The 17,047-nt window shown below is 45.0% G+C and overlaps 2 protein-coding genes across 4 annotated transcripts in view; one reads left to right on the forward strand and one right to left on the reverse strand.

Annotated features, from left to right (window-relative positions):
• Positions 1 to 4,220: 4,220 nt before the first annotated feature.
• RPL35 (ribosomal protein L35) lies at positions 4,221 to 8,917 on the reverse strand. The gene is made up of 4 exons (XM_081847818.1): positions 8,798 to 8,917; positions 6,807 to 6,943; positions 5,747 to 5,828; positions 4,221 to 4,435 (listed from the first exon to the last, which is right to left on the reverse strand). Exons 1-4 carry the CDS (start codon positions 8,798 to 8,800, stop codon positions 4,286 to 4,288), a joined length of 372 nt encoding a protein of 123 aa, XP_081703944.1. The 5' UTR covers positions 8,801 to 8,917; the 3' UTR covers positions 4,221 to 4,285.
• Positions 8,918 to 15,072: 6,155 nt separating this feature from the next.
• The window catches only part of SCAI (suppressor of cancer cell invasion), an 81,139-nt gene continuing 79,164 nt past the window's right edge, over positions 15,073 to 17,047 (forward strand). For 2 of the 3 annotated variants that reach the window (XM_081847618.1, XM_081847615.1), the window contains exon 1: positions 15,132 to 15,202. In XM_081847618.1, the coding sequence (XP_081703744.1) occupies positions 15,156 to 15,202 (47 nt within the window). In that variant the 5' untranslated portion in view covers positions 15,132 to 15,155. Of the gene's footprint in view, positions 15,203 to 17,047 lie in introns of all 3 variants that reach the window. The other variant, XM_081847616.1, reaches the window with a different exon arrangement.

A 17,047-nucleotide genomic window follows, 5' to 3' on the forward strand; every position in this document is an offset into this window, starting at 1 on the left:
CGAATGAATCAGTTAAGTTATTATTGATAACACTGGTCAACAACAAATTTGTTGTCTGTGTTTTTTCAGTTGATTTAGGATGAATCTGATGTGCTGAATCCAAAAATCACATTGGTTTTGCTCAATCAGGTCAAGTTTTTGAGCTATGGCCACATGTTTTTTTTTACGTTTTTGTTCACATGTACACTTGTGTGGAGCATTTTAGAAGAAGTTGTTGGGGGTAAAATGCCATGTCGAATAATTGTTTTGATTGGAAATGATTATTTTAATGACAAGAAGTATTCAGGTCCGACAGTTCTGGGTGATTATGTCGAAAAGGGATCAGTTTGAAGTCATAAAACCTTGAAATCTTCCATAATTTGGTGCGGCAAAGCATAAAGTTGGGGGATCAAAACTAAGTTAATCCTGATCTTCAATCAGCACGTCGTCCTGTAGTTCATTGTGATGAAATTCCAGTGCCTATCTTCGGAGAACTTCCTGACATTAGTGACGAAGATGCCTCCAGTGTTGAAGGACATGAAGAAGAAGAAGTGGTTCTTGAAGATGATTCTCCACATCCATTTTCCCAAAAGGAGTTGAATGATCTAGTTCACACCCTCAGCTTGTCAAAGGACTCTGCCGAACTGTTGGCATCCAGATTGAAGGAAAAAAGCCTCCTCTCTGACAGTGCTCGCATCAGCTTCTTCCACAACAGGCATCAAGAGTACCTCCGTTTTTTCTCGGAAGAGAAGGACTTGGTGTACTGTGCAGATATTGCGCAGCTTCTGCTCAAGCTTGGAGTGCCACAGTACGAACCCAAAGATTGGAGACTGTTCACTGACAGCAGCAAGTGATCACTGAAATGTGTTCTGCTACACAGTGGCAACCAGTTTGCCTCTATACCCCTGGCTCACTCTACTACACTGAAGAATTATGAAGCGGTGAAGTATGTGCTGGAGAAAATTGGTTATGATCAGCATAAGTGGTTTATTTGTGTTGACCTGAAGATGGTGAACTTTTTGTTGGGACAACAGTCTGGCTTCACCAAGTACCCATGTTTTCTGTGCATGTGGGATAGTAGGGACCGTGCTCAGCATTACACGAAGAAGGACTGGCCTGTGTGGGAGGAATTGGTGCCTTGCAAAAAAAAGGAACGTCATCAACGACCCTCTGGTGGACAGAGACAGAATACTCTTCCCACCGCTGCACATCAAGCTCGGCTTAATCAAGCAGTTCACCAAGGCTCTGGACAAGGATGGTGACTGCTTCACTTACTTGTGCCAGGCTTTTCCAGGATTGACCATGGAGAAGTTGAAAGCTGGCATCTTTGACGGTCCTCAGATCCGTCAGCTCATCAGAGATCCAGAGTTCGGAAAGTCAATGAACGAAGTGGAACTGGAAGCGTGGAAGGCATTTGTTCTGGTAGTGAAGAACTTTCTTGGCAACAATAAGGCCAGAAACTTGTCAACAACATGCTGACTGCTTTCAGAAACCTGGGCTGCAACATGAGCGTCAAGATGCACTACCTATTTTCACATATGGACTGGTTTCCTGAGAACCTGGGTTTAATGAGTGACGAGCAGGGGGAGAGATTCCATCAGGACATGAAAGAGATGGAGACCAGGTATCAGGGTCGCTGGGACGCAGTCATGATGGCTGACTACTGTTGGACTCTGAAGACAGATCTTCCTGCTGCTGAGCATTCCAGGAGTTCCAAGAAACAGAAGTTCAAGCCCTGAAGTTTGAAAAATGGTGAAGCAACATGCAATTTACGTGTACTTACCTTTATCAATGCCCACCAGTTTACAGTAAACCTGACCTGATGGAGAGAAACGGATGCCATTTCCTGATTCAGCAGTGCAAAAATACCCTAAATCAGTTGTAGAAATCTAGACAACATTCAAAAAGTAAAAAATTGTTGCCCAGTGTAATCAATTTAGCTCTTTGACTTGAATAGATCGCTTTGATTCCTTCCAAGAAGGCACCTTCTATCCCTGCTTTCTCCATACACTTTAGTAGAAACTGCCAGGATACATTATCAAATGCCTTAAAATGTTCTATTTTAAATGAAGATTCTCTAATATTGTCATTAATGGAGAATATTCTCCAAAACATTATTCTCGAGAATTTAACATCACTATGTGTGTGTGCATGCAGCCATGTGCCTGCGCCCACTCAGGCTTACTGTTGTGATCTCTCTAGCAGGCACCCTTTTTGCTCTTAACTCTTTAACACTACTCAATGGCAATCCTTTTTAAAGCATCCACAAGCATGGATACTTAGGATGCAAGGACTCTTGGATTTCAGGTAACTTTGTTGCAGTGGATAAGAGTACTGGACTATGACCTGGGAGACCAGGGTTCAAATCCCCACTCGGCCATGAAACTCACTCAATGACCTTGGGCCAGTCACTTGGGCTCTTGGTCTGACCTATCTCACAGGGTTGTTGTGGGGATAAAATGAGGAAGGGGAGAGCCATGTATGCTCCTTGGAGAAAAAGGTGGGATATAATTGCAGCAAATAAATTAATAATAATTTAACTACCTCACAGGGTTGTTCTGAAAGTAAAATGGAGGGAAAACTTCTGTATGTCACCTTAAGTTCCTGAAAGGAACGTTGGAATATAGAGGTTATAAATGAGAAATATCTATGCAGTTGCGAGTTGTTGTGGTGAATAGTAAATAAGGTTGTGACAAGGAACCTCTGGCCTCCAGATGTTACAGACCATTCACATTAGGTGGGTATCTCAACAGCTGGAGGACCACAAGTCTCCTGATTTAAAAGTAGAGTTCCTTACCAGATCCTTTGGAAATTTAAGATAAAATTTTGATAAAACAGGACTGGAGTCACACAGCAGTTCGTAACATAAAGGAAATGAACTACAAATTCATGTGTCAGCAATTCATGCTCCAGTGACGATGTTTCAAGGAGCTGAAGAAGATCCTCCACAAGCAACCATCAACCAGGAGACAATGCCAAGAGACCCAGATCAAGCAGTCAACATGGTTCCTCCAAATGTTGTGGACTATAAAATCAGCCCAGGACAGCATGGCCCATGGCCACGGCTGAAGAGAGCTGCTGTATAGATACTTGGCCCATCCCCAGGGTATATGGGCCTATGGAATGACTCAAAGGTTGCGTCATGTGCATTATTTGCTTCCACAGAAAAATACTTGCCCTCACTGTGGCAACAGATCATTTGCTAATAGAAAGACCTAGTGGTGTAAATGGGTAAGAGGCATCACACCACAGCCTTTGTCTCTCTTCCCATGGGGGGCGGATTTGCAGCTCAAGTGTCAAGTCTGGGTATTAAATGTTTCAGTTGAGACCCCTTTACTAACCATTAGGTTCAATGGACTATCCCTTCTCTGGCTGGATCATCACTTTCATTCTTGTGAAATAGGAACCTGTCCATGAATCTCATGTTTTCCTGAACATTTTCTTTTCCTTGGGAGTTTTGGTAAAATGGGGGAAAGAATACCCACCCCCACCAAAACTCAGGCCCTTAGCACTGCAGATACCATTAAGCTTAAATTCTTCTAAGCATCTCTATATAAATTGCCTTGATATTGTCTTCTAAACCACGTATCTACTTAGATATTGTCATGTCTTCATTTACTGTGGGCTTGCTGTAGTTCTCTAGGACCGAGAACCGATTGTCAATTTGAATATTTCATTCTCTCTCCTCCCTCTGTCTCATTCATGACTTGTTAGGTACTCATTAAACGTATCCTTAAGCACTGCTACTGGTCTACCTAGACTTAGATCACATTCTTGTTGCTGTGCCTTTGGGGGTGATGTCAAACTGTTGGAAGGTTGCAGTGCCTGCTGTGGCTGTAGAGACATCCACGCTGCAGTGAAAACACATGGCTTGCCTTAATATTGGGAACTGTAGTCTGTTAAGGGTGCTGGGAATTGTAGCTCCATGAAAGGGCAAACTACAGTTCTGAGGGTTTTTAGGGAAAGCCACGTGCTTTAAATGTATGGAGTGGATGTGACCTTATTTTTTGATTGGCAGGGTCTCTACAAGGTTTCAGGCAGACAGTGTTTCCCAGCCTCACCAAGAAAAGCTGGAGTTTGAACCTGGGACCTTCTGAACGCAAAGCATCCCTCCCCACTCTCAAGATTTTCTACATGAATTGTATTATCATCAAAAGCATATCTTTGAAATCTGCCCATCTTTCAAAAAACCCTCAGTTACCCTCCCAGAGCTGCAAGAAACCACGTCAACGAGATGCAACTACAGCCAAAACACTTTTAATAGGAAAATGGTGGCCAGAGGATCAGAATACTGCAGAGTTAGGGCTCATGCCTTCACAGCGTATTTCCGAGGCGGGTACAGGCGTTCTTTTCGCTGCTGCTTTTTGGTCTTCAGACCTTCTTCGTGTTTGTTTAGCCTGCGCCGCATGGCACGTGTCTTCTTAGGCCGCAAGTCTAGAGGCTTGTATTTCTTGCCCTGTTTGCAGAACAGAGAATCTAGGCTCAGAATGGACTTTTAGAAGAGATATGGGAGACCTCATGAACAAAAACACAGGCAGCTGCAGTTTGAAATTTTGGGTACACAAAAATGTGACCACTTTTGTGTCAGTAAGGCTTGGTGAAGGCTACTTGCCTGGCTGCCTGTGGCAAATACAAACAATACAAAAGGACTAGCCATTGTAATGGCTATATGCTCCCTCCAGGATCATAGGCACTAAGCCTCTCAATACCAGTTGCTGGAGAACAGTGCATGTCTAATCCAGGGATGGAGAACCTTGGGTCCTCCAGATGTTGCTTAACTACAACCCGCATCATACCTGACCACTGGCTGTGCTCATTGGGAATGATGGGAGTTGTAGTTAAGCAACATCTGGAGGGCCAAAAGTTCTTCATGCCTGGTCAACTCAAACTGGCACATAGAGAGTTGCCTTATACTCAGTCAGTCCAATGATACCTCTGGCTCAGCACTGTTTACACTGAGTGGATGTCCAGGGTTTCAAATGGGAACATTGCCAGCCATACCTGGAGATGCAGGGGATTGAACCTGGGACCTTATGCAGGCAGAGTAGATGCTCTGCATGCATAATCTGAAGAGCTATGGCCTGAAAATCTTCAGATACTCATACACAGTAAAATTAATGACACTTCTTATCTAGTTTTTAAAATTTTGCTTACAAAAATCGTATCTCCGCACCACCCAAAATGTGTTTTGATTAAAGATTTCCAGAAGAGCTACATCACTGGCCATCGGCCCATAGAGAGGTTACCCAGAGGCCCAGACCATTGCTCAGAAGTACAACACCCTCAGAGCATTGTGTACCTACTAGACAACTGCTTAGACCACATGGCCCAGCCAAAGTTATCCAGCAGGAGGCTGCTTTAGCAAGTACAGATTCACACTGCATCCATAGTGTTTCGAGCAGTGCTGGGTGTTAGCCTTGCAATCTCTGGCACTTTGGAAAGACGCCCCCCCTCCCAATACTGAGATTATCCAACTTGCCTTAATATTTAATCCACTTAAGGCTCCTCCCAGAGTTAATAGGTTGCCTCCAACCAAGGTCTACTCATAACAGAACCACTGGAATTAATGGGCCTAACATAAGACATATGCACTCATTTCAATGGGTTTGCTCTTTTGAGTATGACCAACATTTGATGCAACCTATTATGAACATGCTGCCAACACTTTCACTGGGAGTCCTCCCCCCCCCCTTGATCCACCAAAAGCAACTGCAAGAAAAAGGGTGGGCCACAGAAAAATAAGCTTTAAATGAAACTGCAGACTCACTTTGTAGAACTTCCTGAGGTTTTCCTTCTGGGTCTGGTTAATGACTGTCAGCACCCTGGCAATGGATTTGCGAACCACCCGGCTGCAAGGGGCAGAAAGAGAGACTTATGGTTCAGTGCAAAGCACAGCCAAAAGCCGGCACTTGAATTCATTAGTTTTTCCAACATACTGGACACTTAAAAATCATTACTGCTGAAGGATAACACACAGTCGGAAGAGTGTGTCTGCTTATTTTTCCTCTTTCCAAACTCATCCATTTTTCTTTTGTGTTGTGTCTTTTAGACTGTAAGCCTAGGGCAGGAACTTCTATAAGCCCGTGTTAGCCTTGTTAGCTAAAAATGTAAGTGGGTAAAATGGCTTCAAGTGAACAAAGTAGTGCTGTACTAATGAGCTGTGGTGTCAGTTACTTGGGTGGCCCAACCCACCCTATTCAGCTTAAGAAATGAGTGAACCCAATGATCCATTTAGCAATCTCCTTTATTCAGCAGTGACCAACCCATCTCCATAGGGAGAAATCAAAAGCAAGGTGAGTGTTTGCCCTCAATGTCTGGTAATCAAAGGTGTACTGCTCCTGAATACAGAAGCTAAATTTAGCAGTCAAGAGTTACTCACTAAGCAGAGGTCTGTCTCCATGGATGCAGATACATCATGCATATAATGCCACTTTAATGGTCGCTTCCCTTTCCCCAAATAATCCTGGGAACAGTAGTCTGTTATGGATTCTGAGAGTTGTTGGAAGAGCCTTAATGAACTGCAGTTCCCAGGATTCTTTGGAGCGGTGTAAGAGTGCTTTATATGTATTGTATGGCTGTGACCCATCAATTTGTACCAGTCTGAAACAGACACTCTCCCTGCTGCTCTGAGAGGCTGTCAATTATGCATAGAAACATTAAAAGCTTGGCAGTTTGGGCTGGGGGGAGGCAGCAAATTTAATCTCTGCGTGAAAACGACAAAGGGAGGGCTGCAAGCTTCCAACAGTGAAAGGCTCTGCCTACAAATATCAGGCACTCAGGTCCCCAAAATGTCAGGGCTTGTAGCACAGCTGTGGTGGTGAACTCACATCTTTGAAAGTTTGGAGGCTGCTCCACCGGTCACCTTGGCGACCCGCAGCTGAGAGAGTTCCACCTTGAGGTCATCTAGCTGCTTCAGCAGCTCTTCCTTTTTCTTCCCTCGTAGGTCACGGGCTTTGATTTTGGCCTAGGAACAAGATTGAACATGGAATCAGAGCAAGACAAAGGAGTTCACTGGGTTGTACCCAGTTCTACTCAGAGCAGGATGTGATTAACTAAGGTCCATTCATTTCAATGGTCTACTGTAAGTAGAATGCAGCTAGATAAAACCCAATTAAGGCCGCTCTCTGTTCTGTCCTTGAAATACCACTGTATAAAATCTTCTTGAGGACCAAAGTAAACCTGCATACCACAATAAAAAAAAAAAAATTAAAGCCCTTTCAAATTTTAAAAAAACACCCCTCAAGTTGTTGGGAATGATCTGAGATCAGTGGTGCTATTTCCATGGAGTTGTAAGAAAATGCCTATTCCCATCACAGAACTAAAACTCTCACTGCTCCCCAGGGCAAGAGGGACTGACTGTTAAACCACTTTGGGAATTGTAGCTCCAAGAGGAAACAGGCCTAACAGCGCTAAGAACACTTAACATACTACAGCTTCCAGGGTTCTTTGGGGAAAGGCATGACTGTTTAAAGTGGCTTTAAAAGTATACTGCAAACTACACATTAGTATTACTGATCTCTGGCATCCAAATCAGCAAGGGGCTTTCAAGGCAGCTCTTTCTGCTGTCTCAGGCATACAGGACATGAATTCTGTGGTCACCCCTGTATATGGAGTGGGGAAATACATGCATTTCCAAAGGAAGCATTCTGTGCTCCCAGTTACACATTGTGGTGCCCTCCAGATGTTCCACTACCACCAACCCTAGCAAACATGCCCAATGGCCTGGCATTACAGGAGTTGCCCCAGAATATCTTCAAGGCATCACAGTGGCTACATCTGCATTAGAAGGCCTAGCTTAGGATAACTGGCACAGCATCCACTTAGGTACACCAGATAAGATTTGGAACAATATTCTCTTAACATGCATTAGTAACACTCAGGGAGGAACAAAGTTTGAATAAGAGATGTGCAAAAAAACAGAAAGCCATTAACATTAAAAATAATAACTGCAGAACAAAGATATACTCTGGTTACCTATAACACAATACATCCTGCTCTTACATCTCAGCCAGAGTGAAAATCACCCCACAGATGTGGCAGAACTGTGTAACAGACTACCTTGGAAAGTGGTGGAATCTCTTTTGTTAGGTTCATCAGGTAGCCACCAGAGACCTGGAAAAGCTGGAAATGTTGGGTAACTGAACCTGAGACCACCTGCAAGCAGCACCTCTGTTCCACCACTCAGTTTTGGGCCACACACGCTTTGAATTGATGCTGCAGACATCAGAAGGATCACGTGCACGTGCAAAGGCGGGTTAAGTTTATTTGGGAACTACCAACAAGGATGCTTGTCACAGCAAACCCAGATGTTCCACGATGTAACGTGAGAAAAGGCCTTCACGTACCCAACCAGGAGCCCTCCAGCTTCCAAAAATAAAATAAAAATCTACTGACATTTCACCCAGACAATCAAGAAAACAACAAGCTGCGCAGTCCGATAGCCTGTAAACTATTATTTTCCTCCCCACATCGGGGCTCTTTCTTCCCTTAAGCCTGACTCGGCGCGCCTACTCAAACCGGACCTCCGTATCGCAATACCGCCCCCGACGTAGCTCCCCATTTCGTAGGATCACAAATTGGAAAGGCATCCAAGGGTCATCTAGTCCAACCCCCTGCAATGCAATAATCCCAACAAAACCATCCAAGACAAACGGCCATTTTTCTTCCGCTTAAAAGCCACCCAAAACCGAGCTCTTCGTGCCGCCTAAATCTTCCAGCTTTCCCTCGTCCCGTCCCATCCATCCCCGTTGCCCAAAACCTTATTCTAGGGACTGATGGAAACGGATTAAAACGCCCCCCCCCCCAGCCCCGCACTCACCATGGCGTCCACTACGATCCTAGGCTACCAAAGCGAAAAGAAAGAACGGAAGCCTGCAAGGGACAAGAAGCCGGTAAGGTAGACTCAACCAATGAACGCATAGCGCGCGGGGGGACTGGGAGGAGACTAAAAGGTCTTATTCTTGTCTCCCCCTCTCGTAATGGTTTAGCCTATGTAACCAGATGAGTGGCTCAGCTGCAGTTTGTGAATTCTGTTCGCCTGCCCCCCTCTCCTGGGGCTTATGTTAAGCATTTATATTAAGAGCATTAAAGGGATGATCAATATAGTAATCGAATTATTTAGCAATTAGAAAGCTGCGCAATTCAATCAACTAATTACAAATGAAATGAAATGAAAACCTCCTGATAACGGAGGCATATTAATAAAAATTGTTGGTTTTGATGGTGGTGGTTGGTTTTGTTACATTTGCTATCTGGTGATGTGGGCTTTTTTACATTTAATATTATTTAAAAAGAGAGCATACTGCTATCTTTTACCAGATAAGAGTAATCTCCAGAATTAATGGATGCAACCAAGGATTGTTTTCTTTACATTATTTATATACCAACTGGTATTGGTATTTATATACCAATTCCATGAAAATGCTCAAGACTACTCACAAAAAAAAGAGAAAGAGAAACTAGTGCAATCCTGGTGGCACTGTGGGTTAAACCACAGAGCCTAGGATTTGCCGATCAGAAGGTCGGTGGTTCGAATCCCCGCGATGGGGTGAGCTCCCGTTGCACAGTCCCTGCTCCTGTCAAAGTACAAGTAGATAAATAGGTACCGCTCTGGCGGGAAGGTAAACGGCGTTTCCGTGTGCTGCTCTGGTTTGCCAGAAGCAGCTTAGTCATGCTGGCCACATGACCCAGAAGCTGTATGCCGGCTCCCTCGGCCAATAAAGCGAGATGAGCGCCGCAACCCCAGAGTCGGCCATGACTGGACCTAATGGTCAGGGGTCCTTTTACCTCTACCTAAGTCCCAGTGAGATGAATAGAGTTTACTCCCAGGCAAGCAGGTACTTGGGCTGCTACCAAATAGTGTTGTGGCACCTTAAAAAACTGGGCTTGGATATCATACTTTCCAGGGAGTAAGGCCCATTGAACTCAATGGAGCTTCTGAAAATATATGTGTAGGGCTGCATCCAGAAGTTTTGGACTACAACTCCAAACACGCTGATGGGAGTTGTAGTCCAACACCTCTGGAGGGCACCTGTTTACAACAGAAGGCGGGGTGTGACAAGTGGCAATGCTGCACACCAGAACGCCTTGGTCTCACCCACGAGAGGGGGGCATTCTGGCAGTGGCAGAAGTGGTGGGGCAAGCAGGACTCTGTTCATACACATATATGCCTTTAAGACAGGATTTGAAGGATTCTTAAGTGAAAATAACTACTGTACTGGGAAAGGTTTCTCCAATATATCTCCTTCTTCACAGGAAATATTCAGAGGACAATAATTTGAAAAGCCAAGATGGCTTTTGGGATTGTTCTGTGTGCTAAAATAATGTGTAATTTTCCTCAATGAATTTTTCTTAAATTTGAAGGGTGAATGATTGGTTTTCTGTGGTGTGTCTGCTATGTGTGTGTACCCAAAAATTTTAAAACAAAGACCAATGCTGCTTTCCCTTCTTATGATCCTTTAAACTGGACTTGCACTGGACAGCCTGGAAAAATAGATAACTGTTCCTTGCCAGTCTTTCAAATAGAGGACTACCCTCTGTACAGCAGGACAAACAGCTACTTTAGAGGAAGGGCTGCAGCTTGACTATACAGCATCAGCTTTGCATGCGGAAGATTCCAGGTTAAATTCTGGTGACTGATTTGTTTTCAACAGTTTTAATTATTGTATTTTTCAATTGCTGTAACTTGCTCTGGGACCTTTTGGTGAAACAAGGGTAAGAAATTGAATGAATCATCATCGTGCCTGGTATCTGTAGTTAGGGTTAGGAGATAAACCTGTCTGACAGTGGCGTAATGTGGGGGGTGCAGGAGGGGCCGGCCGCACCGGGCGCAACATCTGGGGGTTAGGGTTAGGGGGCGCAAATCCACAGGTTAGGGGGCGCAAATCCACGGGTTAGGGGGTGCAAATTACTTGCCTTGCCCCGGGTGCTGACAACCCACGCTACGCCACTGCTGTCTGAAACCCTGGGCAGCTGATGCCAGTCAGGGTAAGGGACATGTATTGTTTACTTATTTATTTATTGCTCACCTTTCCTTCAAGAAGCTCCAGGTGTATACATGGCTCTCCCACTCTCTAAAATATGCTCACAACAACTTTGTGATGTAGGTTTGGATAAGAGTTGATGACTGGCCAGTGGTTACCCATGGAGCTTCATATTGACCAGGTGGGGATTTCGTCTCCAAGGTCCTAGTCCTTTAACCCAGGCTTTCTCAACCTTGGGTCCCTGTATGTTCTTGAATGACAACTCCCATCATCCCTGGCCATACTGGCTGGGAATGATGGGAGCTGTAGTTCAACAACATAGGAATCCAAGTTTGAGAATGGCTGTGTCTAACCACTAAACTAGGACCCAGGTGGCGCTGTGGTCAAAACCACTGAGCCTCTTGGGCTTGCCATTCGGAATCCCCGTGATAGGGTGAGCGCCTGTTGCTCGGTCCCAGCTCCTGCCAACCTAGCAGTTCAAAAGCACATCAAAGTGAAGGTAAACGGCGTTTCCGGGCACTGCTCTGGTTTCGCCAGAAGCGGCTTAGTCATGCTGGCCACATGACCCGGAAAAAGTGTCTGCGGACAAACGTCGGCTCCCTTGGCCAGTAAAGCGAGATGAGCGCCGCAACCCCAGAGTCGTTCGCGACTGGACTTAACTGTCAGGGGTCCTTTACCTTTTAAGCACTAAACTAAGCTAAATGAGCCAATGGCTTGACTGACTCAATATAAGGATTTTTTCCTACATTCCTCTGTTCCTAGTTTCTTTCTTTCTCTGTTTCCCTCTTTCTTAATGCTTGGAAGGGGACAATCTTCTGGACATGGAGATGCATTATGAATTTATTTATTTATAATAATGTTTATTAATTTTTCAAATATTACATTTCAAATTAAATATATTTTATTACACCATTGGTTCATTAACTTCCCACACCTTCCAAGGTTCATTTAACTTATCCACCATTCCTGCACATTTAAATATATCCTTCTAATTTAATTTGCCTATCTTACATCAGTTCAAAATATTTATACTGTTTTATATTTATACTGTTTTATATAAATATTTATATTTATATTCTGCATATTCTATTATCTTAAGTTGACAATCTTCTTTACTAGGGACCTCTCTCACTTTCCAATTTTGGGCTAACAAATTCTGAGCCGCTGTTGTAGCATACATGAATTAAGTTCTTCTGACTCCTGGGAACAGCTGTCTGAACAATTCCTAACAGAAATGCCTCTGGTTGGGGGGGGGGGGAGTTGTTTTAAACATTTTTTTCATCTCATTATATATCATTTCCCAAGAAACTTTAACTTTTTTGCATGTCCACCACACGTGGGAGAAAGTTCCTTCTACTTCTTTGCATTTCCAACATGTCTGATTCCACATAATACACCTTAGCCAATCTACTCAGTTAAATACCATCTATGGATAATTTTCATATAATTCTTTTTCAGTGTGTGGCATGCAGTAAATTTCAGATCATTCTTCCAAAGTTTCTCCCAGAGGTTTAAGTCTATATTATATCCTATATCCACTGCCCAGTGGGTCTTTGACACTTTAACCAGCTCATCTTTTGTTTCCCATTACAATAATAGTTGTTAAAGCTATGGTTTTCCCAGTAGTGATGTATGGAAGTGAGAGCTGGACCATAAAGAAGGCTGATCACCAAATAATTGATGCTTTTGTTTTGTTTTTTATAAGATATTTATTGAAATTTTCAAAAATAATACAATGTAAAAAAAAAAGGAAACAACAAAAATACAAAAATGCAAAAACAAAAACAACTAAAAACACATATAATTTCCAATTACTTATTTTCTTTTAACTTATTTTCCAGACCTCCTCATACCTCCCTTTCTTATATTCCAGTTCAAATTATTAATTCAGCAAATCCTCACCATTAGTTTTTACTTATTTCAAAACCTTATTTTCCATATCTCTTAAGCATTACAGCTGGAAACCACTTAATTTCTGTCCAACATCATTCTAACATTCATTAATTTTACAATATTTCTGCAAATAGTCTTTAAACTTCTTCCAATCTTCTTCCGCCGACTCTTTTCCCTGGTCTCGGATTCTGCTGGTCATTTCTGCCAATCCCATATAGTCGATCATCTTCATCTGCCATTCTTCCAGAGTGGGTAAATCTTGTGTCTTCCAATATTTTGCAATAAGTATTCTTGCTGCTGTTGTCGCGTACATAAAAAAAGTTCTGTCCTTCTTTGGCACCAAATGGCCAACCATGCCCAGGAGAAAGGCCTCTGGTTTCTTCAAGAAGGTATATTTAAATACCTTTTTCATTTCATTATAAATCATTTCCCAGAAAGCCTTAATCCTTGGGCACATCCACCAAAGGTGAAAGAATGTACCTTCAGTCTCTTTACATTTCCAACATTTATTATCGGGCAAATGATAAATTTTTGCAAGCTTGACTGGGGTCATGTACCACCTGTAAATCATTTTCATAATATTCTCTCTTAAGGCATTACATGCCGTAAATTTCATACCGGTGGTCCATAACTGTTCCCAGTCAGCAAACATAATATTATGTCCAACATCCTGTGCCCATTTAATCATGGTAGACTTCACCGTTTCATCCTGAGTGTTCCATTTCAGCAGCAAGTTATACATCTTTGACAAAATCTTAGTTTTAGGTTCTAACAGTTCTGTTTCTAATTTCGATTTTTCCACCTGGAATCCAATTTTCTTGTCCAACAAATAATTGATGCTTTTGAATTATGGTGCTGGAGGAGACTCTTGAGAGTCCCATGGACTGCAAGAAGATCAAACCTATCCATTCTTAAGGAAATCAGCCCGGAGTGCTCACTGGAAGGACAGATCCTGAAGCTGAGGCTCCAGTACTTTGGCCACCTCATGAGAAGAGAAGACTCCCTGGAAAAGACCCTGATGTTGGGAAAGATGGAGGGCACAAGGAGAAGGACGAGGACGAGGACAAGATGGTTGGACAGTGTTCTCGAAGCTACCAGCATGAGTTTGACCAAACTGCGGGAGGCAGTGGAAGACAGGAGTGCCTGGCGTGCTCTGGTCCATGGGGTCACGAAGAGTCGGACACGACTAAACAACAATGTGACTGGGCTCAAGAACAACAACAACAACAATATTAGTTTATACATTTTAGACAATAATTTTTCCATGTTCATCAATAGCGCTTTTTCAGATTGAGGAGCTTTGGTCCAAAAAACAATTTTTCTTATCTAATTTAAACATATCATGTAATTGGTGATACTGTAGCCGGTCAGTAACTTGGCTCCTTACTTCTTCCAGTGGTTTCAATCTGGGTTGGCTAAAGGGTCCAGGATACTCCATTCAACTTCCCCTTTGTTTTCTTCCCCCCACCAACTTGTGCATGCCTCAGCATTATCTGCCACCGAGCATACTCACACCTCTTTGTGCTGTTTTGGGGTTTCTCTACCCCCCCAACCCCAGATAATTTTTTTATACTTCTGCAAAATTTGAGGGTCTCCCCCCCCCCCCAAGCCTGTTCTTGTACATGGTGGTTATGTTTCGGCTGCAAATGGACTCACACTTGGGATAACTGAGTTCATTATATTAGCATATCATGATTATAAAGATATCAGATTATACTGTATATGGAAAATCCCACACCCATCCCACTCAGCCATTCCTCCCTGCTGTTCGCAGGAATGATCACCACCACCACCACCACCACCATATACATTTATTACCCGCCCTTCACCAGCTTGTCCCAGGGCGGGTTACAACAACTTTTTAAAATATCAAAAGTTAGATATCAAAATTGAAAGGGGAAAAAAACCACCCGTTAAAACAGATTAGAAGGGTACGTTAAATCTGCCTCTCCTTTCAGAGCAGCGCCTCGCTTTGCCCTCAAGATGGCGCTCTGTGACACCCCTCACCCCCCCGTCCCCCCTCCCGCTTCTGCCTTCTGAGGGCGAGTGCCTGGAGACTCAGAGGGGAGAGCGGCGGCGAGCCCAGCCAATCGGACGCTTCCTCCTGGGCCGCGAGGCCAATGAGGGCGCCGGAGTGGCGCGGCGGGGGCGGGCCGAGCGAGGCCGTGCCCAGGTTAGGCTGAGGTGGAGGCATCGCTCCCTTCCAGCCGAGAGCGAGCGAGCGAGGGAGGGAGCGGGCAGCCTCCGCCGCCGCCGCTGCTGCCGCCGCTGCCGCAGCTCCATCCTCGCTCGGGAGCGCGGATGGTGAGAGGGGCGGCTCGCCAGCCCCGCACCGGCCCGGCATCCAGGTAAGCGACGCGTGGGAAGGGCCGAAGGTGGAGCGGGTGTGGGGTTGGTTGTGGGAAGCGTCCCTTCCAGCGAGGTTTTTTTTTTGGCGTGTGTAAGATGGGGGCGATGGTGAGGGGCAGTGGGATTTCTGGTGCATTGGGGGCGTCTAGGTCGTGTGGACGTGGTGGGGCTGAGGAGGGGAAAGGGTGGTGCGGGGGTTTTTTGGGGGGAAAGGGCTTCCCGATGCCTTGAGGGTCTGCTGGGAGCTTCTGGGGCGCAGAGCATGTGGAGGTTGGGGGGCTGAGAAAGGGAGATGGCGAGGGGTCCGAGGCATGAGAAGGGTGAGCATGGATGGACTGGGAGTCGTCTGGGCAAAGACTGGGGCGCCGGAGTTGGGCATGAGGAGGCTGGAGGAGAAAGTGGGCATGGGGAGGGGTGTTGTGGGTATGGGGAGGGCTTTGGGGGTATGGGAGGGTCATCTGATTTGAGGGGTGTTGCCTAGTGGGAGGGGGCTAGATACGTGATCATGGGCTGATACATTATCATGGGCTGTGGACTATGTTAGGGGATTGTATGCTAACATGGGGGGCATGGGGAGGGGTCCAGGGTTACCGAAAGGAAGCTTGGGGGTCTATAGAGTGAATGGCAATTGAAGGCTGAGATGGGGGGGTTGGGGCAAAAGGGGTATAGTGAGGAGTTTTGGGGTATGAGATGCGAGAGGGGCGAAGGGCTATTGGATGGATTGAGGGTTGTCTCGGGATGTGTGAATTAGGGGTTGAGTTGGTTTGCGGGCTGTGCTGATGGTTTATATGCTGAAGTATGGAGGGGCTTGGCTTAGGCATGAACAGGGGTAGAGGAGTGAAGGATAGGGGCAGTGAGAGAGGTCTTCACCTTGAGGGGCTGAGTTGTGGGGTGTCTGGAAAAATGTGGGTTGAGATGCATGACTTGGGGGAGCATGACTTGGGGTGGTGAGGTTCCTTTGAGGTGGGTTGTGTGCGAGTTAGAAGTAAAAGAGTGTGGTAGGTTGATGATTGCATTCCACTTTTTCCTATGGACCCAGGCATAACAGGAACATTGCCCCAAAAGGGTGGCTTTTGAGAGAATATGGCCCTCACATTTGGAGTCTGTCTGCAGAATTAGAAAGGGTTTGGGGTATGAAGGGATGTTGGTAGAGAAGTGATGGGTTGGAGCCTAGGGAGAATTGGGGGTTGAGGAGCCAGGGGTAGGAAGTGGGAGAACGCACCAGAAGGGTTAGAGTTGTTTTATGGGTTTAAGGTATAAAGGGGTGAGTAGAGACCGAGTTGAAAGGGAAGTACATTTTTAAGGGGTTGAGGCTGCCTTGGAGGCTTGTTTGGGTTGTGTAATATTGGGAATTAGAGAAGCATGAGGGTGCTGGGAAGAGTTAGGGGGTTGGGGTAGAAAGGTGTGCGGGAGTGGGGCAATGTGGTTAGTTTAGAGATTTGTGCTATGAGAACTCTGGATATGGGGGAGTGGGGTTGGAAGTTGGGGCCAGAGGTGTTTGAGGTGTTGGAATAACTGTACTGTGAGGGATTTGGATTGAGAGTTTAATGTTTGGGGTGCTGCTTGTAGGTGCACTGTATGTGACAGGTGGAATTTATGCAATGAATTATCCTGAATTTGGGGTGCAGAGGATATAGACAGTTTGCTTTGTAGGATGTTGTGGGAACAGGAGGCTTGGGATGGGACCATTGAAGATACAGGCTTCATGTGGATGCTGGTGGTTTGGTAAGGTGATGGTCAAGAGAATGATTTGGGTCATAGGTATGGTTGGTGGGCTGTCGTTGACCTTGAGTAGGTGTAGGATGGGTGCCAAGCTGTGGAGGATACTGCTTTAGGTGTCAGTC

The sequence above is a fragment of the Podarcis erhardii genome (genome assembly GCF_964252035.2).
Source record: "Podarcis erhardii genome assembly, chromosome: Z".
Taxonomy (NCBI): Eukaryota; Metazoa; Chordata; class Lepidosauria; order Squamata; family Lacertidae; genus Podarcis; species Podarcis erhardii.